This window comes from Centroberyx affinis, unplaced genomic scaffold (assembly GCF_046629955.1).
Source record: "Centroberyx affinis isolate AG114_WGS23_722 - 3 ecotype Tasmania unplaced genomic scaffold, CSIRO-AGI_Caff_v1 ptg001288l_1, whole genome shotgun sequence".
In the NCBI taxonomy this organism is placed as follows: domain Eukaryota; kingdom Metazoa; phylum Chordata; class Actinopteri; order Beryciformes; family Berycidae; genus Centroberyx; species Centroberyx affinis.
This window is the reverse complement of record NW_027279794.1, coordinates 40,926-67,629: the sequence shown is the minus strand read 5'-3', so window position 1 is coordinate 67,629 and position 26,704 is coordinate 40,926. Positions and strand designations below refer to the sequence as shown.

General features: G+C 42.7%; 2 protein-coding genes across 3 annotated transcripts in view; one reads left to right on the top strand and one right to left on the bottom strand.

Moving 5' to 3' along the window:
- The first annotated feature begins 1,241 nt into the window (after window positions 1–1,241).
- LOC139649029 (P2Y purinoceptor 2-like) lies at window positions 1,242–6,730 on the top strand. Its single transcript, XM_071525319.1, has 5 exons — window positions 1,242–1,355; window positions 3,844–4,200; window positions 4,751–4,919; window positions 5,546–5,891; window positions 5,973–6,730. Exons 2-5 carry the CDS (start codon window positions 3,861–3,863, stop codon window positions 6,165–6,167), a joined length of 1,050 nt encoding a protein of 349 aa, XP_071381420.1. The 5' UTR covers window positions 1,242–1,355; window positions 3,844–3,860; the 3' UTR covers window positions 6,168–6,730.
- A 3,298-nt stretch (window positions 6,731–10,028) lies between these two features.
- The window catches only part of relt (RELT TNF receptor), a 33,769-nt gene continuing 17,093 nt past the window's right edge, over window positions 10,029–26,704 (bottom strand). For both annotated transcript variants that reach the window (XM_071525321.1, XM_071525320.1), the window contains exons 2-11: window positions 25,688–25,762; window positions 25,326–25,418; window positions 23,994–24,178; window positions 23,034–23,086; window positions 22,588–22,848; window positions 16,252–16,332; window positions 15,106–15,184; window positions 11,522–11,914; window positions 11,244–11,369; window positions 10,029–10,323 (exon numbers count right to left, since the gene is read on the bottom strand). In XM_071525321.1, the coding sequence (XP_071381422.1) occupies window positions 10,320–10,323; window positions 11,244–11,369; window positions 11,522–11,914; window positions 15,106–15,184; window positions 16,252–16,332; window positions 22,588–22,848; window positions 23,034–23,086; window positions 23,994–24,178; window positions 25,326–25,418; window positions 25,688–25,729 (1,317 nt within the window). In that variant the 5' untranslated portion in view covers window positions 25,730–25,762 and the 3' untranslated portion in view covers window positions 10,029–10,319. The remainder of the gene's footprint in view (window positions 10,324–11,243; window positions 11,370–11,521; window positions 11,915–15,105; window positions 15,185–16,251; window positions 16,333–22,587; window positions 22,849–23,033; window positions 23,087–23,993; window positions 24,179–25,325; window positions 25,419–25,687; window positions 25,763–26,704) is intronic.

The window sequence follows — 26,704 nt, the reverse complement described above, 5'->3', positions numbered from 1 at the left end:
ACACTCACACTCTCACATTACAGAAACTAAACCACATCTCTCAACACCCACGCACATAACTCTGTGCCACAGTGGTAAAGAGGCAAATGGCTGACATTTATTGGATCGTATTCTTTTTGGTAGGATTCCTCCAGAATGCTTTAGGTTTATGATTTCTCTCATGATTTGGCTTGGGAGCGTCTATATTCCTCTGGCCGCACGAAGGTAAGAAATTATACAGAGTGAAAACAGTGACACAGTACTTATAATAGATAGCATAGACAGTTTGTTACAATGCACACATTACATGTTTGTTTATGTTAAATGTGAGAAGTAGCAGGTAATCTTAGCGCTATTCTTTGGATAGTGGTGTGTCTTAAATTCCACAGTGATCAGGCCAACTGCACTTCTGTGTTTAGTTAAGAGAACATAAATGTATCATTTGGGTCCTTGGCAGGAAATGCCTAATAGTCCTTGTTTGTTAGATCTTTATTTCTCATAGTTGTGTGTTGTTTGTATGAACATCTGCCTCTTCTCAAAAAGACTTGTGCCTTTTTAACGGTGGTATTTGTAAAAACAATAAGGATTTGTAGTAAGAATTTGTTCTCTATGTTTCTGCCTTGTTAAAGGCTATTAAAGGCTAGATAAAAATACAAAAAAGTAAAAACTCATGTAGTTTTTGCTAATTTAATAAGTATTGGAAGGTTTGGCAAGTAGCAGTTATTGAATTAATATTTAAATATTCAGGTTCAATTTATTTTTGCAAAAATCAAAGATTAGAGACATGGTTCTCTGGTTTCTAGGTTTTGGAGAGAGTTGTTTATGTTAATTATTTATGATCGTATGAATTAGGGCTTGGATCAATTCACTTTCAATTTGTCAATTCAAAATTTATATAGCAATTGCAATGAATCTACCAATGATAAAGCATTAATCCTCAATTATTCAGGTTGAATATGACAACGTTCATACCTTCATACTGTTTTATTTTTATTTTTATTTTATTTTTTCAATTTTAATTTAGAAGAACATCTCCTTCCTAAACTGACTTAGCCTATTGACTGAGTTGAAAAGAAAATATTTAAACTCAGTTTGTAAATGCACTATCTATCCCTTCTACTAACAGAAAGGCTAAATTGTGAGCCTCAGGCCCAACTGTACACACACCTCATGCAGGCTGCAGCTTGTCAAACATGTTCACTCCAACAGACACCTTCGCCCATTCAAATAGCTCAGGTAGGCATTCTGACACAAACAACACACACACACACACACTCTCGCTACTCGCAAGCATGGGGACGCGTTACACAGGACGATCAACGCAGGCCAGTCTTTGAAAGGAGATATTATTCTTATTCTTCTTATTCTGAAAACGGGTGAGTAACAGGCTGATTGATTGAGTCTGGTATAACTTCATGAGGGAGTTTTCAGGTTTTTGTCCCTGGGGGGCAGTTCTTCAAAAATATTTCTTGGGACACAAACTGTTTTAGTGAGCTATTTGTGTAGCTACACAAATTCACCTATTAGTATTTTCTCAGCCTATGTTACAGTATAGGGAGTCTGGAGTGCTATGACAGCACACCAGTAACTAGCAGCTTCTTTCAACATTGCTGTTTTTTCCTCAAAAACCATCAGGTGATTCCTCATAATGATTTAAGGAGCAATTTTCTTCTTACCACAGTCCAACTTTGGATCCCACCCTTGAGTCTGGTGTCACCTTGCTCAGGATCTGCTGTTCACCTTCACTGCTGAGCTGTAATATAGTCTCATAGTAGCAGAATTAATCTGGAACCACCGCACAGGTCACATGATTAAACCTGAGGAAAAAAAACATGATCTCCTGGTAATCTCGGGCATTTTCTGCATCCAGGCACAGAGACGTGTATGCTTTGAAGGCTATGATATGGAGGCAGAGTTTTTGGCATGTAGATGATTATTATGAACAACATTATCTTTTCATTACACTTTTGTTCCATACAACCTGTTGTGTTATCCTCATATTTTGTTCCAATTGCCTGTTTCAGTCTGACATTTAGGCAAGGTCTCCATTGACATCGTCTCAAAAAGTTACCCAAGTAACATCTAAGACTAGCCTCCTATATAGTAATCACTCAACCACCAGATCAGATTTCATAGATCTATCAGTTCTGTAATGAAACGGGCAATAGCACATCATATACCATCATTGTCATTGGTCTGCAGTGGTTAACCAGGATATACAATGCAAACAAATGAACAGTATTACAAATAACTACATTCTTGCTAAATTGTAAGTAATGTTGTTGACCTCAGTTGGGTGCAGCATGCTTGCACACAACAGGGCGGTAAAATTTAGGGAACTACACAAGGGCCAGCTCTCTCTGCTATCTGTTAAATTCAAACTGCAGCTGTTTATAGAGAGGAAGAGAGAGAGAAGGAAAGAGAGAGAGAATGTGAGCGAGTGAGAATAATCGAGTCAGACAGGGAGAGAGAGAGAGATAAAGAGAGAGAGAGAGAGAGAGAGAGAGAGAGAGAGAGAGAGAGAGATACTGCTGTATGGTAGCTCATCAGTACAGTGAACAGAGAGAGCAGTAAGTTTGGGATCTATTATTTGCATGGGAACTGTTTGAACCTTCATTTGCTTTTGCATTTGTGTATTTTTTACATTATTATTTATGTACTTGACAGATACAGAGTGAGAGACGCAATGGTTTGAGATAAGTGCAACAGGGTATGCTGGCCATGAAATGGGTGAACAGTCTGTTTTGAGTTAAAATGCTCTCTCTCTCTCTCTCTCTCTCTCTCTCTCTCCCTCTCCCTCTCCCTCTCTCTCTCTCTCTCTCTCTCTCTCGCTCTCTCAGCCCCAAGGTTTGGAAAATGTTGACATGCAAAGAGCCAGAATTAGTTCTGTTTTTCTGTCTGTGTGGAGAACCCTGCTGTGCAAAATGTTTTGTAAAACTTTGTTTGCCACCCATGAGCCTGTCTGAATCTCTGCCCGGGGTTTTGTTGTGCTGCCTCCTGCAGTTCAGATCTATGTACCAGATTGTCCGTTTCCTTGTTTGGGGGGGGGGGGGGGGGGTGAGCTTATAAGAGAGAAGGAGGGTGTTATGGTTACACCATGTATCAGTTTTCTGCCAGAGACAAGGTATCAGAGTCATGATGCCTCACTAGTGAACCTGTTTGGACAGCTTCTGGGACAGCATATCTCATCTCATGTACTCCATGTTAAAACCACAAAACACACCTCTGTCACACTCACTAATTCACACACTTAGTCATGCACTGATTCATGTATTCAGTCAGAAAAGGATTTAGGATACCAAAAAGTAAATCAACATACCCTATGATAATCAGTTATGGTTTAAAATGGGGTGCTTTTCTCTCAATCTCTCTCTATCTTTCTCTCATTTACTCGCCCACTTACTCAGAAAAAGGCGATTAAGGGGAAGTCAGTGTTAAAATGATTTACTCTCTGTGAAATGCACAGCGACTTTAAAATGGGATGACTCAAGCTAAATGGGGGATTGAGGAAACACGACAGTAAAATCACTTTACTGTGTGCCAGTCAGTTATACTTAAGCATGGGATGCCTTATGCTTGACTATCCTGCTGAAGCATGCCAAACTGAATGAATAGGGCCAATTGCAAAACTTAATCTAGATTGATGCCATTTCCTCAACATCACACCCATTTCCTGTGTCTCCAGTAAGGACGGTCCACAGTCTCCATGCTGGATGCCTAGCAAACAGTTACTGGGCTGAAATGCTGCATATTAAAAGCAAGGGAACATTATACATGTCCACTTCTGGGGTTTTTTATGTATGTTTTTTTATTTAGGTAATTTATTCCCAAACTTGATCCACCTTGTTCTTATCTTCTACTCAGGTGTTCTTCCAACCAAGATGGCCGCCTTTGACGACAACAACACCTCCTCGGCCAATAACACTGACCTCCACTACTGCCACTTCGAGGAAGAGTTTAAGTACATCCTCCTCCCCGTCAGCTACGCCCTGGTCTTCGTGGTCGGCCTGGCGCTGAACGCCATGGCGCTGTACGTCATCGTGTTCCGCACCAAGCGCTGGAAGCCCTCCACCATCTACATGTTCAACCTGACCATGTGCGACACGCTCTACATCCTGACTCTGCCCTTCCTCATCTACTACTATGCCGACGAGAACGACTGGCCCTTCAGCGAGCCGCTCTGCAAGCTCATACGCTTCTTGTTCTATGCCAACTTATACGGTAAACTACTGAATGGCATGGCACCATACAACACAGCAAAAACACTGTTATATATATGGTCTGATATATGGTATGAAATGAAATGAAATTATACGATACGATACGATACGATACGATACGATACGATATGACATGCTGCGATGCAATATGATGCAATATGATGCAATATGATAAAATACATAAATACAATATAATACAATACGATACAGTATGATACAAACAATACAATGCGACACAATACAATATGATACAATATGATACAAGACAATACAATATAATAAAATATGATATATCATGATTCAAGTAAGAAAATAATGACACCAAATTAGACTTACTTACTTAGAAGTGATTCACAAAACAGCAGTAATATGATATAATACAAACTGATATGAAATGATAGGATGTGAAATAATACAATATGATGTGATGGATGTCAAACAATATCATGATCAAACTTGTACTGTAATATGATATATACACAATACAGTACTATATAATATAACTCAGTACAAAACATATCCACTATCTGTCATCAAACTTGTTGTTGCAGGTTCCATTCTGTTCCTGTGCTGCATCAGTCTGCATCGCTTCGTTGGGATTTGTTATCCGGTCCGCTCGCTCAACTGGGTCAGCGCCCGACGGGCCAGACTGGTGTCTGTGGCGGTGTGGGCCTACGTCCTGCTCTGCCAGGCACCCATTCTCTACTTCTCCCGGACCAGGTGGTTATATCTTTCTGTCTTTCTTTCTTTCTTTCTTGCTTGCTTGCTTGCTTTCTTTCTTTCTTTCTTTCTTTCTTTCTTTCTTTCTTTCTTTCTTGCTTTCTTTCTTTCTTTCTTTCTTTCTTTCTTTCTTTCTTGCTTGCTTGCTTGCTTTCTTTCTTTCTTTCTTTCTCTGTAAACATTCCTTCCATTGTTTTAGAGGTGTTTCACTGATTGTATGTGATTGTGGACTACTGATTTTCGTCTAACACCCATTTTGATGAAAGAACTGATGGAGTGATTGAGTGTTTTTTATTTAATTTAAATTCAAGTGCCATGTACTCGACCTTATGGTGCCCTAACGGTATAGAATTACAAAATACAGATAATTCATGAGCAATAAACAACCTGTTAGCAATGGTACACGTAGCCTAGTGAAGGTGTAGAATGTGTGTATTTCCCTCTCTTACTGGCTTTAGATGTAATAATTTTATATTTTGCAAGTTCCAAGCCAGCTCCTGACACGTGTTATGCATTATCCCCTCTCTTTTATCTTTTCCATCTCTCTCTCTAGTGTTCAATTTCAAATAAAACAGAAATACCATTAAATAGTCTTAAAAACAAGTTACCTGTCATCTCTTTACCAGGGATGAGGGCACAGAGAGGGTTTGCTATGACACCACCAGCCCAGAGCTCTTCGACGACTTCCTGGTGTACAGCTCAGCCGTGTCGGTGGTGATGTTTGCTCTGCCCTTCATGGTGGTGATGGTGTGCTACGGCCTCATGGTGCGCAAGCTCCTGGAGCCGGGCTGGGGGTCCGAGGGGGGAGCCGAGGGGGAGAGGGGTGGCCTGGCGGTGCACCGCTCCAAGCAGAAGTCGGTGAAGATGATCATCATCGTGCTGGCAGCGTTTATGCTCTGCTTCCTCCCTTTCCACCTCACCAGGAGTCTTTACTACTCCTTCAGATACCTAAGGCAGGTCAACCCAGAACAGGTGAGGAATTAAACGCATTTAATAGTTAATCTTATAATTATTTTAAAAAATCAGTAAATTAGATCTGTATCTGTTTGCCAGGTGAGCTGTGATTTGCTGGAAGCGTCCAGTTTGGCCTACAAGGTGACCCGACCGCTGGCCAGCGCCAACAGCTGTCTCGACCCCATCCTATACTTCCTGGCGGGACAGGACTTCCGCAGTAACCTCACCAAGAAGAAGAAGTTGTCAACATCAAAACCAGGAAGCGTGAACGCAGGCTTGACGACGCAACTCTGATCCAATATAGGAAACTATCTTGGTTTTAGATCCACAAGGTTGTGGGTCTGTGTACGAGTGCCAGACTCTTCTGGTATAAATACTTCAGGAGTGCATTTTTGAAGAAAATTAACTGGTCCAGTTGTCTATTATTCAGGCAAGCACAGGACTCACAGGATTCCATTCACTACAAAATATGATCTGTAGAAACCATGATATTTTCCACATCAAATGCATCAAATGTTATGACTGTATTGACACAACTAAACTTTATGGTGCTCCATAGCTGGGATTATTTTGAATGATTCTGCTGGAGGACTGCTGTTCTGTCAGTCATGCTGTTGCTTGTATGATTAACAGAAGCATCTCTGAAGATCCGCCTCTGAAGCTGACGAGAGGGTTTTCTTCTGCTCACCTTCTTCTGAGCCACATATCGGACAGGGAGGCCAGTCGTGTCCTTGATCAACGCTCTGCGATCGACTCATCTGGCTTGTAGGGCTGACAGTGAATGTTCATTAAGTGAGGATCAAGTATGTGTGTCCCTTTGAGTAATAAATGTAAATTGAGTAAATATGATTTCATAATAAACCTGTATAAATTGTGACTATATGATATGGTGTGGCTATACATTTTGTTTAGTCTTGATGTGATAAAATGTGTCGTACAAGCATAAGATATCATGCTAGTGCAATGACTGTGGAATGAGTGGAAGGAAGTCTCATAATTGTTCGACAAGACTTTTTCTTAAGAAAATGCTGGTCGTTGTTTTCCTTAAATGCCAGGTCATCCACCCCATTCGTCTCTGATCATTAGAACTGTGTGCTTCTTGAACTGCAGGGCAGGCTCTTTCAAGCCAGTTTCTGAACTGCTGAGCAGGCTGTTTCAGGCGGGTACACCTTTCCCCTTAGCCTCTGACTGTTGGAGCAACTGAGCAGGATGTTTGAAGCCAGAAGAGTTAGCTCTCCCATTAACCTATTGTTGCTGAGTTTGAAAATGATCAATTATAATGTTGTGGGAAGTGTATGCCTATAAGTGCAGTTCAATCGGGGAATACACAAAAGGTGATGCACGAAAGACAGATGTTTATTCTAATATAACAGAAGAGCTTTGGCACTGACCCTGTCACAGGTAATGATTTATAGGGAACAAAACCCTAAAAATAAATGCAATTCCGAAGAGCCCCCTGGGGAGCCATAGACAAGGCCTTGACACTGGTGGCGGAGGGGAGAAGCGGCACACACACACTAAAATGACAGCAAGGAGACTGTCAGGTAGGCAAGTTTAGACACTACCTACCAAGCAAGATAATTGGCTGACAGAATAGCCTGGGCAGACAACCAGGAGTGTTGATTGGATGACAGAGTCCCGGTGTGCAAAGAGAAGAGTGAGAAAGTGAGAGGGATTGTCTTCCTGCTTGAACTTGCACTAGGAGCGTCATTAGTGTAAGTGTAAAGTGTGGGTCTGATAAGCAGTGACAGCTGGTGCGGAGAGCAATGCTTCAGTTCAGTTCAGGTCAGTTCAGTTCAATACAATTTGCTGCTGTGCTTCCTTAAGGTGTTGTGGGCTTAATTCAACCAAATATGTGTGATGAGAAGTGGCCACTTGATAACTCCAGTAACTTACATTTGACTTAAACTGTGGCTATGCATCCTCTTATCTAATGAACATTACTAACCACTAGAGGGGGATACTGCCTAACTAACGAGACAGGCTACTGCTGACGACTAGTTTGGGATTCTTACTTTGTATTTTGTCTTAGATTGTTTGATTTGGTAATGTTTACAACCTAGTCTCTCTCTCTCTCTCTCTCTCTCACACACACACACACACACACATACACACACACAAACACTAAAAAGCCACGTTACTGTTAAATCAAACCTGCTCCATAGTCAATAGGAATAAACAGACAGGAGGGAAATCAAAATACACCTCTTCTTTATTTCAAGAGTAAAAATATCATACAGAAAAAATGTAATATTATAAATACAATCTATAAAGTTGATGAGATGAGTGTTTACCCTTCCTACAGCAACACTTCAGCTTGTAACATTTAATAATAATAATAATAATTATTATTATAATAATAATACACAGATCAAATGAAAACATGGAAATGCTTCAACCAATAAATATGATCCAATCCTGCAGACATATTGTCATGTTCTCTGAACCGCAAAAATAAAACAGTAACATAATAACAAAATATGAAAATGAGCAGTTAAAAAAACCTAGGATGATTATAGCGCACCCTTTAAAAACCATGAGGATGTAAACTAAAAGCCAACTGTGCTGCATGTCTAAGAGGCATCTCCACCGCTAATACTCTGCAGCCACTGGTTGGTTTATTTCATAAAGACGCAAAAAAATATGTCAGGGAAATGGGATGCCTACAGGTTTGGAAATTGAATGTGCGTGTGTGTAATAGGTTTAAATTTTCACTGTTCAAGATTAGACTGGGTAACCATGAACAGAATGTCAGTTTTTATCTGAAAAAAAATAAAATAAAAATGAAATGTTGCACAGCTGAATGGTAATAAACAGTGCAGAGAGTTCTCAAACCTCTCACCAGATCAAGATTTCATGGTATATTAGTGCAACAACGGCACTTTAGCCTATATGAGATTGAATCCTTTGAGAGTGTGATGTTATCTCTAATGAGAATATGACATTGACTCATATTCCTACAGGGTTGACCAGCTGTAGGCTGATGGATTAAAAATGTCCCATAGTGGTATAGCGCAGCTGTTTGGGGAGATCCCATCTATCCACTCCTCACCTCATATACTCCAATTATAAAAGCCAGGCAAAGTCAGTTCCTCTATACCCACCCGTATTTACATATGTACATACATTTACATGTCCTATTCTACATAAGTGAGATCTACTTCCAGGGTTCTTAAAGCCTTTTCAGCCAAGAGGCAAAATGACAAATTTAGTCTATTGCCTTGGGAGCCAGTTTCATAAAAAAAAAGAAAGATGTGCTGTGATCTGGGACCCCTCCAGAAAACCATCTTGTTACAAATGTAATTAATATTGACTGTGGGTGTGTGTTTATATATTACTATTTCCCAAACTGTCAAAATGTTGATAAGTTCTTGTGAGCTCAGTGTGTAGCGAGCTGCATCTGTTAAGACATTCAACATTTTCAAGGTATACAACTGTAGCTCATCTGCAATTCCGATGTAATCAGAGCCAAAAGGAGCAAAATGACTGAACTTATAAAAATGTCTGAAATATCGAGATTAGATCTAACTTCTTTCTTTTCTTTTTAACATGTTTTTCCTTGTAATACTTAGTGCAGTGGTCTCCAACCATGTGCCATACTACCCAAGACTATGCAGGTTTTTATTTCAACCAAACACTACAGCTGAAGATTTGGTCTGCTATTCATGAAATCAGCTGCTATAGTGTTTGGCTGCAATGAAAACCTGCAGGCTCTTGGTTCATATGGCACAAGACCACCGGCTTAGTGTTGTTTTTTATGTATATACTTCTAATTGGGAATTTGTTTCTGTCTCATTGCTGTTGGAGTTTTGTCTTCTTGTCAGTGTCAGTATTGCACAGTGTCTTGTCCTCTGCACTCCCCACAGGGAAGAATAACCACATATTTTGATGTGTAAGTACAAGTGTATACATGTTCATGTTCATGTGTGTGTTTAACCCCTGCTTTTAGTTTTTTAGTTTTTTTTGGAAGCACAAGTACAGGAGCTAAGAGTGCATTTGTTCATCATCCACCCCACTCTTCGTTATCCTTCTCTCTGAGGATAATTGTTCATCACAAAGCTACAGCGGTAGCCATTATAGAAGTACCCCCCCCCATCCCGCCCTGCTCCGCCCTGCCCCGCCCCGCCCCATCCCAGCATGTATCCAACAGGGTGTTTCAAAACAATTCCTCTTGGGAGCAGGACAACAGTGCAGCAGTAGTTCGGCGAGCGTGAATCGAGTGGAACTTCTACGATGGCTCCATCTGTGAAGCACAATAATTATTTGTGTGATAATAAATACAATTCTATTCCTTTCCTCAGGAAGCGCAGGATCGACTTCTGAAGGAGGAGCAGGCGGTCGTCGGTGTCAGTCATGTAGAAACACCCTCCCTGCTAGTTGTCAAGTCGTCAACCGATGATGAGGTCATCTTCAGCGAGGTAGCGTTAGTATCCAGCGTCCCTCTGTTCACCTGAGAGTGCGAAAATGAGAGAGAGATGGCAGGAGGAGAGGGAGTGAAGGAGAGAACAGGAGACAGAGAGAAGAGATAAGGAGTGACAGAGAGAAAACACATTAGCCTTTGATTTTTTAAACACATACCATGTAGGATTTTTTCCAAGTATATTGTTGTCAAATGAATAATTCAATATCTCAAATGAGTTTTTTTGATTAAATAAATTGCTAAACTTTGCTGAACTATTTAAAAGCATATGCCATTATTCCTCCTCTGGGCTGCTTTTGAAGCAGAAATGACTGTCTACTGGAGGGGATGTTTTTTAAGTGGAGTTGAGCCCTGAAATCCCCTAGCAGGACATGATGAAATAACAGCATTAAACAGATCATTCAAAACTACAGCCAGAGCCACACAAGTTCAGTCCCTTACTCTCTCAGTAATAATGCTACGACAGTTCTGACTAATCACAGACAGTGTTAGTGTGTTCATGACAAACAGACATTTTTTGACCTTTGAGCATATTTAGTCTCATCCTGGGGCTCAGGCTCATTAAAACACACTACTTATCAGTTGGGAACCTAAAAGAAGCTGATTTCCCGACTCATTTAAGAGATGCAGCTTCTGTTGAACTGTGCACACTGTGTCACATACTGTACACACACGCACATATGGAAGGGAAGTGTGTGTCACTGCTACATAATTCAATGTCGACCAGAAGAACGTGAGTGGACAGGCTCTCTGTGCTCACGCAGGAATTCTCTGATCACTCCACAGCACTTAGACTGTTATAATGTGCAGCGATGTGCAACGAGGAAGAAACAGAAAGAAACAGGGAAGGAGGAAAGAACAGAGAATGGGAGGGAAGGAGGGAGGCGGATGATGAGAGAGAGAGAGAGAGAGAGAGAGAGAGAGAGAGAGGTTGGAGGGGAGTTATATACCTCCTGGAGCCTGATGAAGAAGAGGAGAAGGGCTTCCCTCCAAACAGGGAGTTCCGTGGCTCCTGGGATGATGTTTTAGTTTCCACGGTGACAGGCTTCTGCTCCGGGATCTGGGCCACTTGAAATCTGAAAATGTCCATCAAGCAGGGAAATGATCATTGTTAATTTTATGTATCTCATGTGACTATGGCTCCATTTACTCACAGTTACATCAGTTGTGTGTGTGTCTATGTGTATGTGTGTGTGTGTGTGTGTGTGTTTCTGTGCCCGTGTCTCACCTCCCCACAGACAGCACTGTCAGCTCTCCCTCTTTCTTCTCTTTCTTCTCCTTCGCCTCACCCCCTCCCACCTTTTCCTGCACCGCGTTTGGCACGACAGCTGGCGTACGGTGCGTGTCCACGTCCACTCCCCCCAGCAGGGGGCTCTTCTGCTGGTCAGCGGCCGTGTCCAGGGAGGGCAGGATGAGGGTCTGGGGGGGCTTCAGGGGGTCTTTGAGGGAATCCAGGGGAGGGATCAGGATCGGGGGCCATTTTCGCTGGGCGCAGCGGGAGCAGCAGTAGCCGTGTTTGGGGGCCAGGCCCGACAGGCCGGAGATAGTGTGGAGGTGGGACTGGTGGGGGCAGAGTCTGGGGAGGGAGCGGAACTGAGAGAGGGGGGACAGCACCGGGAACCTGGGGGAGGAGGAGAGGAAGAGGAGGGGATGGGGGGGATCAGTGGGTGCAACAGTTACACTCAAAATGCTTCATTCATTTATTCATACATTCAATTTAGTCAGCACAGAAAGTGAATTTTCCTCTAAATTCAAATATCGAAAAATTTAAACACAAAAAGGTTCTCACATCAAATCAATGACAAAAAAAATACAAAGAGATACACCATCATGAGTTAAGTACAATTTAAAATTACATCTTGCATTGGTTGAATTTTTTCCATTCATGTCCATTCAGTGTACCATATGTTATAAATTCATAAATGTATCCTGTAATCAAATACACAGCATAAATGCATAACCTTCTTCATAACATACACTGAACCCCTCATTATTTCTAAACATACACACACACACACACACACACACACACCTTTCCCCTCTCCCGTGGCCCCATGCAGGGCCACTAAAATTACTGAAATGATACCCCCAGTGCTCCCAATTGCTTCCTAATAGAATGTTCAAGAGTTTTTTTCTGATGTTGCTTAGCAACACACCATAGTTCCAGGAAGTAACAAGCCTCAGTCCTCTGAGGCTAAGAGCACCAGACATGTCCTTAACCGCTGTTGGTACACAGTATTATTATGCTATGTATTGATATGTTGTTGTGCTTTTGCTTATTGAATTTGACTATACTAGTGCAGTGCCCGTTCGCTTTGAGCCCCGCTGCTGCACAGAGCGCTGTTCGCTTGTTTATTCAAAGTTTATTAATATTGAACGTGTTGCGTGTCCAATCCGACACTGAACGTCCTTGGGTCCCCAGCAATACACCCGCCAAGTGTGAAGTAGATCGGACGAACGGTTCTCGAGATATGCGAAGGACACACATACAGACAGAGATTCCTTGCTATATTGTATAATAAGTGGAAAACAAATGGAGAAATTGAATCTAAAGTTTCAAATCTCTTGATGTTGCAACCATTTTAGATAGAGGCCCCCGTAAGCCAAAAGCTCATAGTTCTATAGCTTTCTATTGTTCTTTTGTGTAGGTCAGAGAGGCAGAGCAAAAGAGATGAATACAGCTATGTGTCCCAGCGCTACGCTAGCTAGTGGGTGACCCTCAACGACCCCGGATAACCTTTGCCGAACCTCCCAATCCCACACACATACACACGCGCACACACACACGCACACACATGCACACAGCATGCACACGGCATGCAACCACAGTTCTGGAAAGCTCTTTAATCCTGTCTATGAATGTCTGTGTGTGTATGTGTGTGTGTGTCTGTGTGTGTGTGTATGTGGGTGTGGGTGTGTGTGTGTGTGTGTGTGTGTGTGTGCGTGCGTGCATTCAGAATGTTCTCGAATCTAAAGCTCATAGGCTACAGCAGGCCATTGAGCAGCAGCACATTGCTAGAGGCCACTGGGACTCACTATTGTAGATGTAGTATATTCCATAGAGTGGATTGGATCCAATTATCATCTACACTATCAAGATACTGTGAGACAAGATGAACTTTACTGATTCCTGAGGAGGAATTGGGTCATTGCAGCAGCAAAGAGTAGAGGTGCAATTTGGAGAACAAAGAGTATAATGATGATAAATGATGTGACTAAAAAGAATAATAGGTCTCAGTATACCAAATAAAATGTGTTCTTGCTCTTTGCTTTTTGCTCTATGATGACGATTAACAAACATACAATGTCTACAGTTTACAGGTTTTATTTTTTTTATATCCCTTATTACCTTTGTCCAGTACAAAGAGCACTGGACACTGATAAAGTGGCATAGACTGTGACATACAGCAGCATATTGCTGGACTGCTCAGATGACTTCTATGCTGATTTTTTCTTCTGTGTCTTGAGCAATTTATATGGCCGCAATTCCAACCCAAGTTCCAACCACAACTACTCCAAATCATGTAAACCATGTAGTTACACTCAAGCTACAAGATATGTGATGTTCACTGAGCTTAGTGACACTCCACAATGCTTAAGCCTCATGACTCAATAGACATTGGTCAGTCCCTCAGACATGAGGGACTGAGTCACTGCTAATTATTAGTCTTCTCCATAGCTTTACTGTGGGGACACAGCAGACGTTCTGTACGTTGCTGTTACTTGCTTTGTGCCGAATACATTTGAATGTTTTGTTTAATACTTCATTTTTAATACTCTAATGCTTAATACTTTTTCAGTGTTTATGTTTTTTTACTGTGGAAGAAGGCAAAAATAAATGGCAAGCAGCTGCTTAATATTATTGAAATGAAATGAATGAATAAATGAATGAATTGAGTTGAACTGACTACCAGCAGAGAGTTAGTAGTAGCAGGACAATCGTTTGTAAGTGTTCCAGTATCGTCCAGACTCCAGTCCCTCCAGGTTTTCTCCACTACTAATAGCATACACATGCGAGTTTAACGAAAACCAGCTCTGATGAAGAGTGGAAGACTACGTTTTACTGAATAAACCACAAAAGGGAACATTAATATAGTGTGCAGGTACCTTTTTCTTTGCAACTTACAGTATACCAAGCACCTGGAAAAGTTATTGGATGTGCATACATACACTACTTTCTTGCTAAAGATGCTCTAATGCAAAACTCGCTTGCCGTGCATCTGAAAAATCCAATCTAAATCTAATCTTCCCAGTTAGGGCGTCTTATATAATGCAGCTGACTCTATAGGGAGCTGAAGTCAAGTCATGTTATACTATAATTCTATTAGACTCTCTTTCAAACAATGTACACTTGTAAATGAAACTGAATCTCGTGGTTTTGAATGTAGATTAGAATTATTGCATTGTCTGCAAAGACCAAGCCCCTCATTGCAATGTCTGTGGGGAGACTAACATCTCTATCGTAATATAGCAGATGTGGCCAAACAGCTAACCCTCTGCGTTTGTCCCTGAAGAGCAACTTTCTGTCAGTGATTCTTGGCAAGGTTTCGCCCTCTTAATTTCTCTCCCTTTCCCCGCCTCTCGCTGCCTCCCCATCCCCTCCCCCATTCATTTTCATCACTCTTGGCAAGAACCTCCCTCCAAATTTCTCACCGCCTTGCTGTCTCTCTCCCAAAATTTTATCACCCCCCTTACTCCAACTGTAGCTTGACCTTGAGCAGCATGACTAAGCAAAAAGTATATGGTGAGTATGTGCCTGTGTGTGTGCGTGTGTGTGTGTGTGCATGCATTTGTGTGTTTGTGGTCTCTTACTTGATTGACGAGGCTTTGCTCATGGCCATCTGCTTGCTCTCGTACTCCAGCAGCAGTTCCTCTAGTGCAGCAGCATTTTCTGGAACACACACACACAAACACACACACACACCCATCCAGATGAGACATAATCAATGATAATGTTGTGACAGTCAATACCTTTACTGTCGACGACAAATTAAGGTCAAACAACTCCCGTCTGCTTATTGATTTAACAGTCTGTGGTAACGCGGTTACAAACCATATTAGACCCTAAAAGTTATGTGCCAATGAAATGTTTATATATAAAATCTATTCATCTTGGAGCATCTTGCTGGCTAATTGGACAAGTGCTCTTGCCTGGGAAACAGTCCAGACACCCTGACGTCATTTTAGGATTCATGGTGTATGCTACGATGTCACTCATATGTTTACACCTCAATTAACTACTTCTTAACTTAATGGCCAGCAAATGTGCGTGCATCACTTTGTGAGATGTAAACAAAAATCGGTAACATTCATATCTGCTGCAGACAGCCTCAGTGTTCTGTTGGCAATGCTGAACCAGTCAATGTTAGGTTGCTCTCCAGTGAGATTACACAACAGAATTTAGGTAAACTGCTATCTGTTAACTCATTTCACAGACACGTAAATGATCTTGTTGAGTCAGTGGTTGTCATGAGTTGATGGTTAGTATAAGAGAATACCATGCATGTCTCCAGTGTTGAGAGGTGAGTGTTTAGAGATGCATTAACTTTCAACACATAGACTGCAAACGGTGGAACGCTCATCCTCCTTCAGCAACAACCCCATGGTTCTCTGTACATTCTGCAGTGTTAGCAGTGGGGAGGTCGTGCTGACTAGGGTTCACCTTCCCCTCCCTTTCCCTATTCCTAACCTTAACTATTAATCTAGGATGGAAAGAGGGAGAGGGCGATGTCCTCACCGTGAGCAAGAATTGAGCGTACTGCACAGAGAGTCTGAGCTTGTGGCGTTTTACCATGGAGAGGTGGCTTAAGTTGCTGCCATGTTAAATTTGCATGTGGTGTACACACCCATTCTGTGATGATATTGTCTTCTCCTGTTCCTCTCTCAAGCCATCAGTGATGGAACTGCTCTGAAACCGCTAACTCAAGATCAGTGACATCGCCTTTAGTATATGCGTACCTTTCTTCTCAGTAATGAGGCGCACCAGAACACTGATGGTGTCTTCGTTAGGGTCGTCAGGTATGTAGGGACAACCGTTGCCTGGAGTGAGAGAAAGTGAGACAGAGAGAGAGAGAGACAGAGAGAGAGAGAGGAGAAGGGAAGAGACAGACAATGAGAATGAATTATTAATTGAATGATTGGATACACCCTATCCACAGATATGTTTACCTTAAATCTCCACAACATCAAGTTCACTCTGAGTCAGATAGAGACTAAATAAGGAGATACAATGTCCAACTCTCACAGCTGGGTCACATGAAAAAGACAAGGGGAAAGAAATCCCTGGCACATTGCATATAATGCATGCCACTGCTAGCATACAGTGCCTCCATTCACTGATAGGACTGATAAGAATTGTGGATGACTGAAGAGCAGAGAATAGATGTGCCACCATGGCAACCCCCAACCATCCCATAATAGCACAGTGAGGCAGTTGAGAGGAGAGGGGTGAGGGCACGGGGGGTCCAGAATAGCTCACTCAGCTATCACGCTCCATTCAGCCCTGCTGAAGCACACAGAGCTCTATGTGTGAGTGTGTGTGTGCGTGTGTGTGTGTGTGTGCATGTGCATGTGTGTGTGTGTGTGTGTGGCGTAACAGAGCTCCCGTGTGGGTATATGGTATGTCCATATGACCACATGTATCTATAGTTATTTGTGTTAGAGAGAAGAAAATGTGTTTGTATGAATGAATTTATGTGTGTATCTGAGTGTGTCTGTGTGTGTGTGTGTGTGTGTGTGTGTGTGTGTGTGTGCGCTTATCTGCATAAGCGATGTTGGGGTGTTGTTAGGCCATAACAATAACTCTATCTCCACAGTGACAGTTGCTATGTGGGGATAACGGCATCCATGTGACAGTGTGACACTCACTCACTCCCATTTACTGCTTCAGCCATGTCATAACCACTGAATTACTGATAGGAACAGCCAATCCCATCAAATCACCTGTCAGTTGTCCTGTTTTCAGTTCAGTTCACTTAAGAACTCAGAAACATAGCCATGGCAAGAAGCCCTATATTGTAAAAATCAGCTGGCGTAGATTCCCAAGTTCAAACGGAGCAGTACTGTAGAGCTAACATGACTGAAACTGAAAACTATGGGGAATGGTCTTCCAAGATGGCCAAAAGATTACTCAAAAGATAAACAGAATGGAAGTTCCTTGAATGCAAAAAGTAAAAGTTTATTCATGCTACATATAAGCGCACAAATGAACAAAAGCGCATAAATTAGCAAGTAATGAACAGGCAGCTATGCAATGCAGACAGCTATGCAATGCATTTCAAGCATAAATGCTGCCCACATAAGCCTTTTTTGTGTTCATCCCATGCTAATTTATGCTCTTTTGTTCTTTCATGCGCTTATACAGTATGTAGCATGAATTTACTTTTTACATTCAAGGAATTTTAGATATTTTGAAACTAAAGACTGCAGTGACTAAACTCTGTGGATATGGATCTGAATCCGGCTCACAATCTTTCTTGCTTGTCATCCCCACTCCATCTCGTCCCTCCTGTCTTTCCCTCAGCTTCCCTGTCACTATCTGCTCTCTAATAAGCCAAACTCTTGGGGAAAAACTGTGGGGAATGGTCTTCCAAGGTGGCCAAAAGATTAATCAAAAGATAAACAGATTGGAAGTTCCTTGAATGCAAAAAGTGAAAGTTTATTCATGCTACATATAAGCGCACAAATGTACAAAAGCGCATAAATTAGCAAGGTAAACAAGCTTATATCATGCATCTATGCAATGGGTTTCAAGCATAAATGCTGCCTGCATAAGCCTTTTTTGTGTTTCTCCCTTGCTAATTTATGCACTCTTGTTCATTTGTGTGTTTATACAGGATGGAGCATGAATGAACTTTCACTTTTTACATTCAATCAAGTGACTACACTCTATGGTTTATGGATGTGAATCCAGCTCACAATCTTTCTTGCTTGTCATCCCCACTCTATCTCGTCCCTCAGCTTCCCTGTCACTATCTGCTCTGTAATAAGCCAAACTCTTGTGTGTCTACAGCACAGTCTGAGCTGCCACAGCAGCGTCTGCTTTCAGCCTTGCCAAGCTAAGCCTGGCCTCGCCATAATTCATCCCCATGGGTGTTCCCCCTGACTGGAGATGATGAGAAAAGTGCTGGGGTAGGAGGTTTGCCTCGAACGTTAGCCCAGTCAGGACTACACCAGTCAGACAGACAGACAGACAGACAGACAGACAGACAAGCGCACTGCAACATGGGCAGTTATGTAATGACAAGCGAGAGAAGGAGAGGGGAAGAGGGAGAGAGACAAAGGGAAACGCTGATGGACAGAAACTTTCCAACCATCCTCCTCCTCCTTCCTTACTTCTTTATTTTTTTCCTGCAGCCTTTTAATCCCTCACTCTCTCCATCTTCCGTCCTCTTTACTAACTTCATTTGACACGCTGCCTATGTCCCCTTCTCTCGTCCTCTACCCACCTCTCTCACTCACTCACACACACACACACACACACACACACACACACACACACACACACACACACACACACACTTTATCTCTGCACCACTGCATCAACTGTCCTCCAAGCTGTGCACAACCGCAACCCCCACAGACTGACGAGAATGAGGGGAGGAAGAGAGAGAGAGAGGGTTGGAGAGAGAGAAAGACATAAGGGGGAGGAAGGGAGGGGGGGTGGGGGGGAGTGGAGAGAGAGGGGGGTGAGGGTGGGGGAGTCCTTCACATGCAGTGGCTTCCTATGGACTAGATCTGAGGCCTCATTTGCAAAAAGTTTACATGGATTTTGTCTTCTCTTTTATCCTAACTTCGAGATGAAAAAAATTGCATATCTTATAATAAAAATGATGACAATTAAATGAAGTGCACATGAATATGATACTGTCCCCTGCATAATTTTCACGAGTCTAGGCTGTAGAAACAGATCGCCGAATGGGATTGAAGAAGAAAACGAAATGAGAACAGTAATGTAGAGCAGAGTGGAAAAAACAACAGAGGAAAGGAGAGGAGAGAGGAGAAGAGGGAGGAGAGAGAGGGAGAGAGAGAGAGAGAGAGAGAGAGAGAGAGAGAGAGTGAGGGAGAGAGAGAGGGGGGACAAAAAAGACGAGGTGAGGACCTGATTGAATAATTGATCCGGGAAAGGAGAGATGGATGGATAGTGTCATGTTCAGACGAGAGGGGGTGGGGAGCCAAGAAAGCGGATGAAGGGAGAGTGGAGGGATGGATAAGATGGACGGGGGTGGGTGAGGGGTGTGGGGTGTGGTGGGGTGAGGGAGTTTCCCCCTGGTGCAGCGACAGCTTAAGTTTCACAACACAGTGCTGGGAGAGAGCAAAGCAACGGCGAAACCAAAAGGCAGAGATCATACACAGGAAGACTGCTGCTGTGACTCCTGCCTGTCAACATGGATGAAATTCTCTATCTTCATCTTCATAAAGGCAGTGTTTAAAAAATTGGATGGTTCTCCCATGTGTTTTTGATATTTTGAATTGCATATAAGTCAAATTTCAAATGAACAATGTGAAATCGATATTCCTCAAGTCACTTTAGATGACAGCTAAAGTTACAACGTATCCATTTATTCATTCATTGTCTTTACCCGCTAATTCCTCTTCACGGTCATAGGGGGCTAGAGCCCATCCCAGCCTTGCTTACACTAAATCTACTACACAGATTCAGTTGCTGACACACAAGAACAACTCTTATCTCTGCCTTATGCACCAAGAGGCGTAAAAACACAAACTACAGCAGTGGTGGAGGTTGGTTGTACTGGGAAACTCCTAAATGTGAGTATGTGTGGAGTATGGGTAGGAAGCAAGGCATTGTTGATAAGGAGCGGGTTCAGTCAACCAAGACTAGGTACATAAAGGTAAAAAAAACCAACTCATTATGTTGTTTGTAGCCTTATCCGATATTATCAGGTGCTACAGGCTTGTTCAATGGGCCGTTTGCTGGGGAACTCTGTTGCTTGAAGGAATATTCCACAGCTGAGCGACTGTGAATGATCACCCTGCAACAATATCAATAGGTGGCCTCGTAATGATGCAATGTTTTTTCATCAGCAGTTTCCAAGGTCCCATTTTTCGCACTTCTGAAACTTGAATTTTTAAATTACTCAGCATCCCAGCCTCCCTGTGTGCAGTGGACCTTTTTGTAATTTTATCATATGGTCGCTGCTTTTGCCAGCTCCAGGTTAGACAGGTCTAGCTATTGCTGTGCAAGGAGGATTCATGCTTTTGGTTGTCGTCAGCAGTATTTTTTTTTTTAAAGCAACTGTTGCTTAGTTAATGCCATGTAAGGCCATTTTGCTGTTTACATCTGCAAAAACTTAACCACTTAACTAAACCTTTTAATCCTCGTCCTAGCCAGTTACAGTAAGCCGTCCAAAGCAGCGGCTGTCATGGAAACGTAAACAGTTGACGTGGGATGGGTTATCAGAAGGCCTGGTCTCCTGAGGCGGCAGCTGTGGCCCGACACACCCGATGTCTGTGCTGAAAAGGCCGGCAGTACATATGGCTACTTGGCCGTCACACAGCTTTGCTCTGAGCCTTGCACCACCAGGTAGGATTTCTCACACAGGTGGCCGAGGGAACGTCTAGCTTAGCCTTCATCTGTTAATGCTTACTCGCCAAATGACGATGCTGCCTGTCGGCTACAGTGGAGCGCAGCACTTACAGCCCCCTCTCTAAAACAGCGTCTGTAGGCTACAGTGAAATGCAGCAGATGCAGACAGACCCACTGGGTAAAAGTCTCCATATGCTAGTGGAGTGTAGTGCTACAGATAAGCACCCTGACTAAAACAGTATTTATGCTACTGTAGAGTGCAGCACAAACAAACAAGCACCCAGGCTGAACCAGTCTCTGGGCTACAGTGAAGTGCAGCACATACAGATAAATAACCTGGCTAAGGAAAAGCAAAGGAAAAAACAACCATCTGAGGTAATACTGGGAGACATGATTGATGATTAAAAAAACAATTTGTCTTTGTGTTGACTTTGTGTTTGACAGATTCTCACATTTCCTTTTCTAGGGTCTATCAGCTTTTCTAGCTCAGCCGTTCATTTGAACAATACTTTAAAGTGAACTATAATAGCTGATCTCTGTTATGCTAGATAACACCACAGTGATATGTGTGACCCGAGGGCATCAACTGCTACACAACCCTGAGAACCAGGTTGGTACATGATGTACAATGGAAGCATAAAGGAAAATCTGGGTGTACATCTCACATGGTGTGTGTAGGTCTCTACAGAGAGAGACAGGAGTAAGTGCTACATTGTTTGCAGCCTGGTTTCAAAAACCATAGATCCTGACCTAAAATAGCTCGGGCCTATGGCTGGTGGGTTCTCACCTGACAAGTGTTACTTTGAATGTCTCAGAGTCTCAGAGAGAAAGACTAATATTAATTTAGGTCCCAGGCTGAAAAAATAGTTTAGGTACTCTTGGTCTATGGGGAGTCCCATAGCACAATACCACTATACTCTTTCACAAAGATGGGACAGAAATAAAGACTTCTCATATTACTGTGAGGCTGTGCAAACCGCAGGGAATGGGTGTGGTAACCCAACACTTGTTTTATTGCTTGATCGCTCCGTCTGTCTGTCTTTGTCTCTCTGTCTTTCTCTCTCCGTGACCCCAGAGATTGCAAACTATGCCTGGTCCTCTCCCTATCTCTCGTTTCCCACTTTTCGATGTCCCCCCCCCCCCGTCTCTCTCTCTTCCTCTGCCCTCCCCCGCCGTCTCTCTTTCTACTTTTTTCTGTGTCTGTCTGTCATTCTTCCTTTCTCTGACGTGAGCGGAGCGGGTGAGTCGGTGGGAACGCTTTTCAAACAGGAACATTGCTAGAATAACAGCGTGTGCTTAGGAAAACATAGCATGCGTGACATATAATGAACCCCATGCAAAGTCAAAGTTGAAATCCGTGGAGATAAAAAGCCTCCAATGCCTCCCATTGCGTGTGATCACATCACGGTATACGGACTGTAGTTACACGCAGAGACACTGCTCCTTGGGCTTGGCTTTGCCCTAACTTCTGACAACACTTGACCACATCGTGTGCATGCGTGTGTCTGTTTATGTGTCTTCTAATTTGGCATTTTTATAGACATTTGTATATAGAACGTGACATCAACCTGATCTTAAATGCTAGTTTCAGCAATCACTCTCCCTGCCACTTTCTTCCTTTTGCTCTCTCTGTTTTTCTCTCTCTCACGTTTCTTTCCTCTGTCTTCTCCTCTCCTTTCATTCCCTCTGTAATAGCAGGCTCTCTCTGCGACTCCAGTCCTGTCCCTCTTTCTTTATCTCCCGCTCACCTTCTTTCTGCGGTGTGGCGGTCTCCTCGTCCCCTCCCTCCTTCTCGGCGGTGCAGCGGTATCCCTTCTTCTTCAGGATGTTGCAGATGAGGATGCCCAGCAGGCCCATCACGCAGAAGATGGGCACCAAGGCGAACACGGCGTACTCCGCTGTCTTCTCCTCGGCGCTGCGCACCGCCGTGCCGTTGACCGGCCCTCCGCCGCCAGCGGCCGGGCCCTTACCCACCGTACGGACTGTTCGGACGTGGGGGGCCAAGGGAGCTGGGAGGAAGAGGAGGAAGACGGGAGAGAGAGAGAGAGAGAGAGAGCAGGAGATAAGGGGGGAATATGGTCATGTCTTTGGAAAGAGCAAATGATGAGACTGTAAAGTGAACGACAGATGTTTACTGTGTGCGGACAAACACACCCTGAAAACACACAGACACACATCACGGGATCATGCTTACTTTTCACACAAGGACTTTTGGTGGAAGCTTCCCCTGTGGCACTGGAGTGTAATCTGCAAAAGAACAAGCGAACATACACACACACACACACACACACACTCATCAACACTAAGAAGCTTGCCAGCCATGTTCAGGATACAGAGCCATGCACAAATCAATCTTAACAGCAAGCAGTGCATGGGTATTTGCAGAGCTGCTGAAAACCTAACCTAGATTGGAAAATACAATGTCTGCTACACATCTCATGAATTCATTTTGAACTCTGAAGTTAAATAAACAATACAAGACCACATTAGTGAAGTCATTTACCAAGAGAGGCCTAGACAGAGAGAGAGAGAGAGAGAGAGAGAGAGAGAAAGAGTGAGGGGGAATGAGGTAGAGAGAGAGGGAAAGTCAGTGGGAGTAGTTGAGAGACAGAGCAGGAGAAAAGCATTGAGAGGAGAAAGAAAGAAAGGAAAAAAGAAAGAAAGAAAGAAAGAACGAAAGAAAGACAGAAAGAAAGAAAGAAAGAAAGAAAGAAAGACAGAAAGAAAGAAAGAAAGACAGAAAGACCGAAAGACAGAAAGAAAGAATGAAGTAGCAGAAAAAAATGCATAATTAGAGAGATAGAGGGAGAAAGAGAAGGGGGGGAGTCATGTGGTGTGGAAATGTTTTACAACGGAAGAATGATTCAGCGGTTTTAGCCTTATGTCCTATAGTGCTTGCTGTTGCCTACCCACTGCGGTGCATGACGTAGTGTGTGTGCCTGTGTATGAGTGTGTGTGTGTCTGGTTGTTTTCTTCTATTGTTGTTCACGCGACACAGAGAAAATGACAGGACTTGATATAGAACGCATAAAAGTTTATGAGGTGCATGTTTGAGGAAAAAAACATTGATGTCAAGCCTACTGTTTGACAGAAGATGGGTGGATAAATAGAAATGCAGAGCAACAAGGTAGGCAGAGAGACAGGCGGCCCTTACCCAGGCAGGCACTCTCCACAGACAGCATCAGAGTTCGAGGTGCCAGCGGTCGCTACCTGCCGGCCGAGGGTCTCACAGGAGGCGTGCGGACGGCAAAGTTCAGAGTCGAGTGTGTCTGAAAACGTTCCCGCCGGGCAAAATTGGCACCGCACGTCCTCCTCTGGCCTTTGGATCCGCCCACAAGCCTGGCAAGAAAAGAAAGAAGGCGCTCTCAAACTCAGGGAAAAGAGTCTGCAAGCTGACAAAAATGAAGGGTCCCCCTCCGGGTTCAAAGGGTTGCAGTCTAAAGATTAAATGTTGGAACAGTGAGCTGAAAAGTAGGAGGCAAAGAACAGACATTCAGCGTTTAATCAGAAGTCCTTTGTCTCAGTGTTCACCAATGTTAAAACAATGCCAAATTCAAAATAGACCACCTCTTGTAGCTCTGCATATCTTCAATAAAAGGTATAATTACACAGATCTAAGTCAAGAATGGTAGTTCTCCTTTATCAATCACAAGTGATCTACTGCAGCTGCATCATTACTGAGGACAATTAATCAATGAATCAATGTCATAAATGTGTATCATCATGTAAACATTACTTTATGAACCAAATAACTGACAGTAACTAGACACATAAACAGCAAGTGAAGAGTGGTGTTTTTGTATTCAAGGTGCCACTCCAAGAAACACTACATTTCTGGTCAGAGGCTAAAATTATCTTTTTGTACTCTGTTTAAAGTTAGGTAGTGGAAATAAATATATTCTCAGTCCTGGCAAGACTCAAAACAAACCCAAATATAGCCTCCAGCAAAAGATTTGGTCACTGCAAATAAAAACATTATACCCGTGGTTCTCATCCTGGGGTTTGGGACTTTGTAGGCCGCTGTGAAGTGATTTTGTGAGAGACTATGGAGTCATTCCTCTCTCCATTATATCTTTACTGTAGCTCTACACTATACAAGCTGATGAGAAATGCCAGCAACTCAAATCACTCAAATACATATAACTTAAATAGGCAGGGAGGGGAAGATAAGTCAAGATAAGTGAAGTCAGGATAAGATAAGTCAAGAGGACACAAATGATTTCAAGAGAATGCAAAAGCACTCTCTATAGAAACTGATCATGTAAAAATTGAGTGATAATGTAATAACTGGTCAAAATGTTATGAAATGTCTGTCGAAATGTGTTTAAGTGTTGCTTTACGTTTTATTACATTTTTGACTAATCTAGAGTGACATTTTATCACATTATTACTGTCAGTTATTACATTATCAGCTGCAAAACACCCTCCCATGTCCCTTCAAGGCTTCCCTAGATCTGAGAGGTTCTCTTGTCTCTTTCTCTCTTACCTTGGAGGGTTCCTGGCCAGCGGGACATTGCAGACACACACACCCTTCCCCCCACCGACACTGCACTGCTGCAGTCCCACCACAGCCAAACACCTGGAAGACACACACACACACACATACAAACACACAAGTTCATGAGTCATGGGTAGCTTGCATGAAAATTGACTGCACAGACTTTTTTAACATCATGCCAGTTAGATACTGTATATCCTATTTAGAGCTGTCTGTTTAAATGCTTTAGGTTAAATAAATGTTAGACACATAGACTACATGCACTCACACTCTCAAAGTGTACACATCATCTCTCTCTCTCTCTCTCTCTCTCTCTCTCTCTCTCTCCACTCACACACACACATATTTACCGTAAGGAGGACAAGAGCTGAGCAGCAAAGGTGGTTCCTCATCTTCTTCAATGTATTCTTCTATGTACATATGATCTAGAGGAGAAGAAGTAAAAGAAGAAGAAGAAGAAAGAAGTAAAAAAAATCAGATGGTTAGATCCACTCCCACCTTAGAAAACAGCAGCCATTGCAGGTTTAGAAAGCAATTGTGCACGTTTGACATGTATTTTGACTAAAATGTATTTATGAAACTCGGTCTAGTCAACACACAGCAGAATGACGCTGCAAACGTGCAAAAACCAGAGTAACTCCCTTTTCAAGCTGTGACATACACACACACACACACACACGGCGCAAAACACCTGAGTCATTTTTGCGACTTATCCAGGGCACAGTGACTACAGTGACAGGGAGGTAAGGAGTAGTCGCACGTGCCGTAAATAGCATTTAACGTGAATCAGGTTCTTTTTATGGATATGGGTGAATGGACAAGGATTTCTCTGTAGCTATTTTTGGGCTATACACACTCACACACACACATTTAAAGCAATTATTCACTCGGGGTACAACATATTCATTTCCCCAAAAGAAACTCTGATATCAGCTGCCTCTGGAATATGTACTCACTACTGGTTCAGGTGATTTAGAGGTGAGCAAATGTTTTTTTATAGATAATTGTAAACAAAGCCAAATTACATCTTGAAAAACATGACAAAGAATGTCTCTATGTGCTTAAAGTGTGAGTGACAACAAGTTCAACAAGGGCAGTCTACATTGATGGCTGATTGGTCATGAACCCACACATTTGGATATGCGTGCCACAAGCTACAATGGTGTACTAAAGTAAAATATCACATCAGGCTCTGAAGTATTTGCCATCGGAAACCATTTGACAACAGCAGAGTAAAAATAGCATTACTCCCTAGTCATTGCTCCTTAAACACACACGGATGCATGCATACATGCATGGTCAAGTACATATATACACACACACACACACACACACACACACACACACAGAAGAAGTGGCTGGAAAGC

Bases quoted from the DNA above. Each gene is read 5' to 3' on its own strand.
- LOC139649029 (XM_071525319.1), top strand. From the start codon at position 3,861: ATGGCCGCCTTTGACGACAACAACACCTCCTCGGCCAATAACACTGAC. The intron at 4,920-5,545 runs GTGGTTATATCT...TCTCTTTACCAG, and splicing joins CTCTACTTCTCCCGGACCAG to GGATGAGGGCACAGAGAGGG. The intron at 5,892-5,972 runs GTGAGGAATTAA...TCTGTTTGCCAG, and splicing joins GGCAGGTCAACCCAGAACAG to GTGAGCTGTGATTTGCTGGA.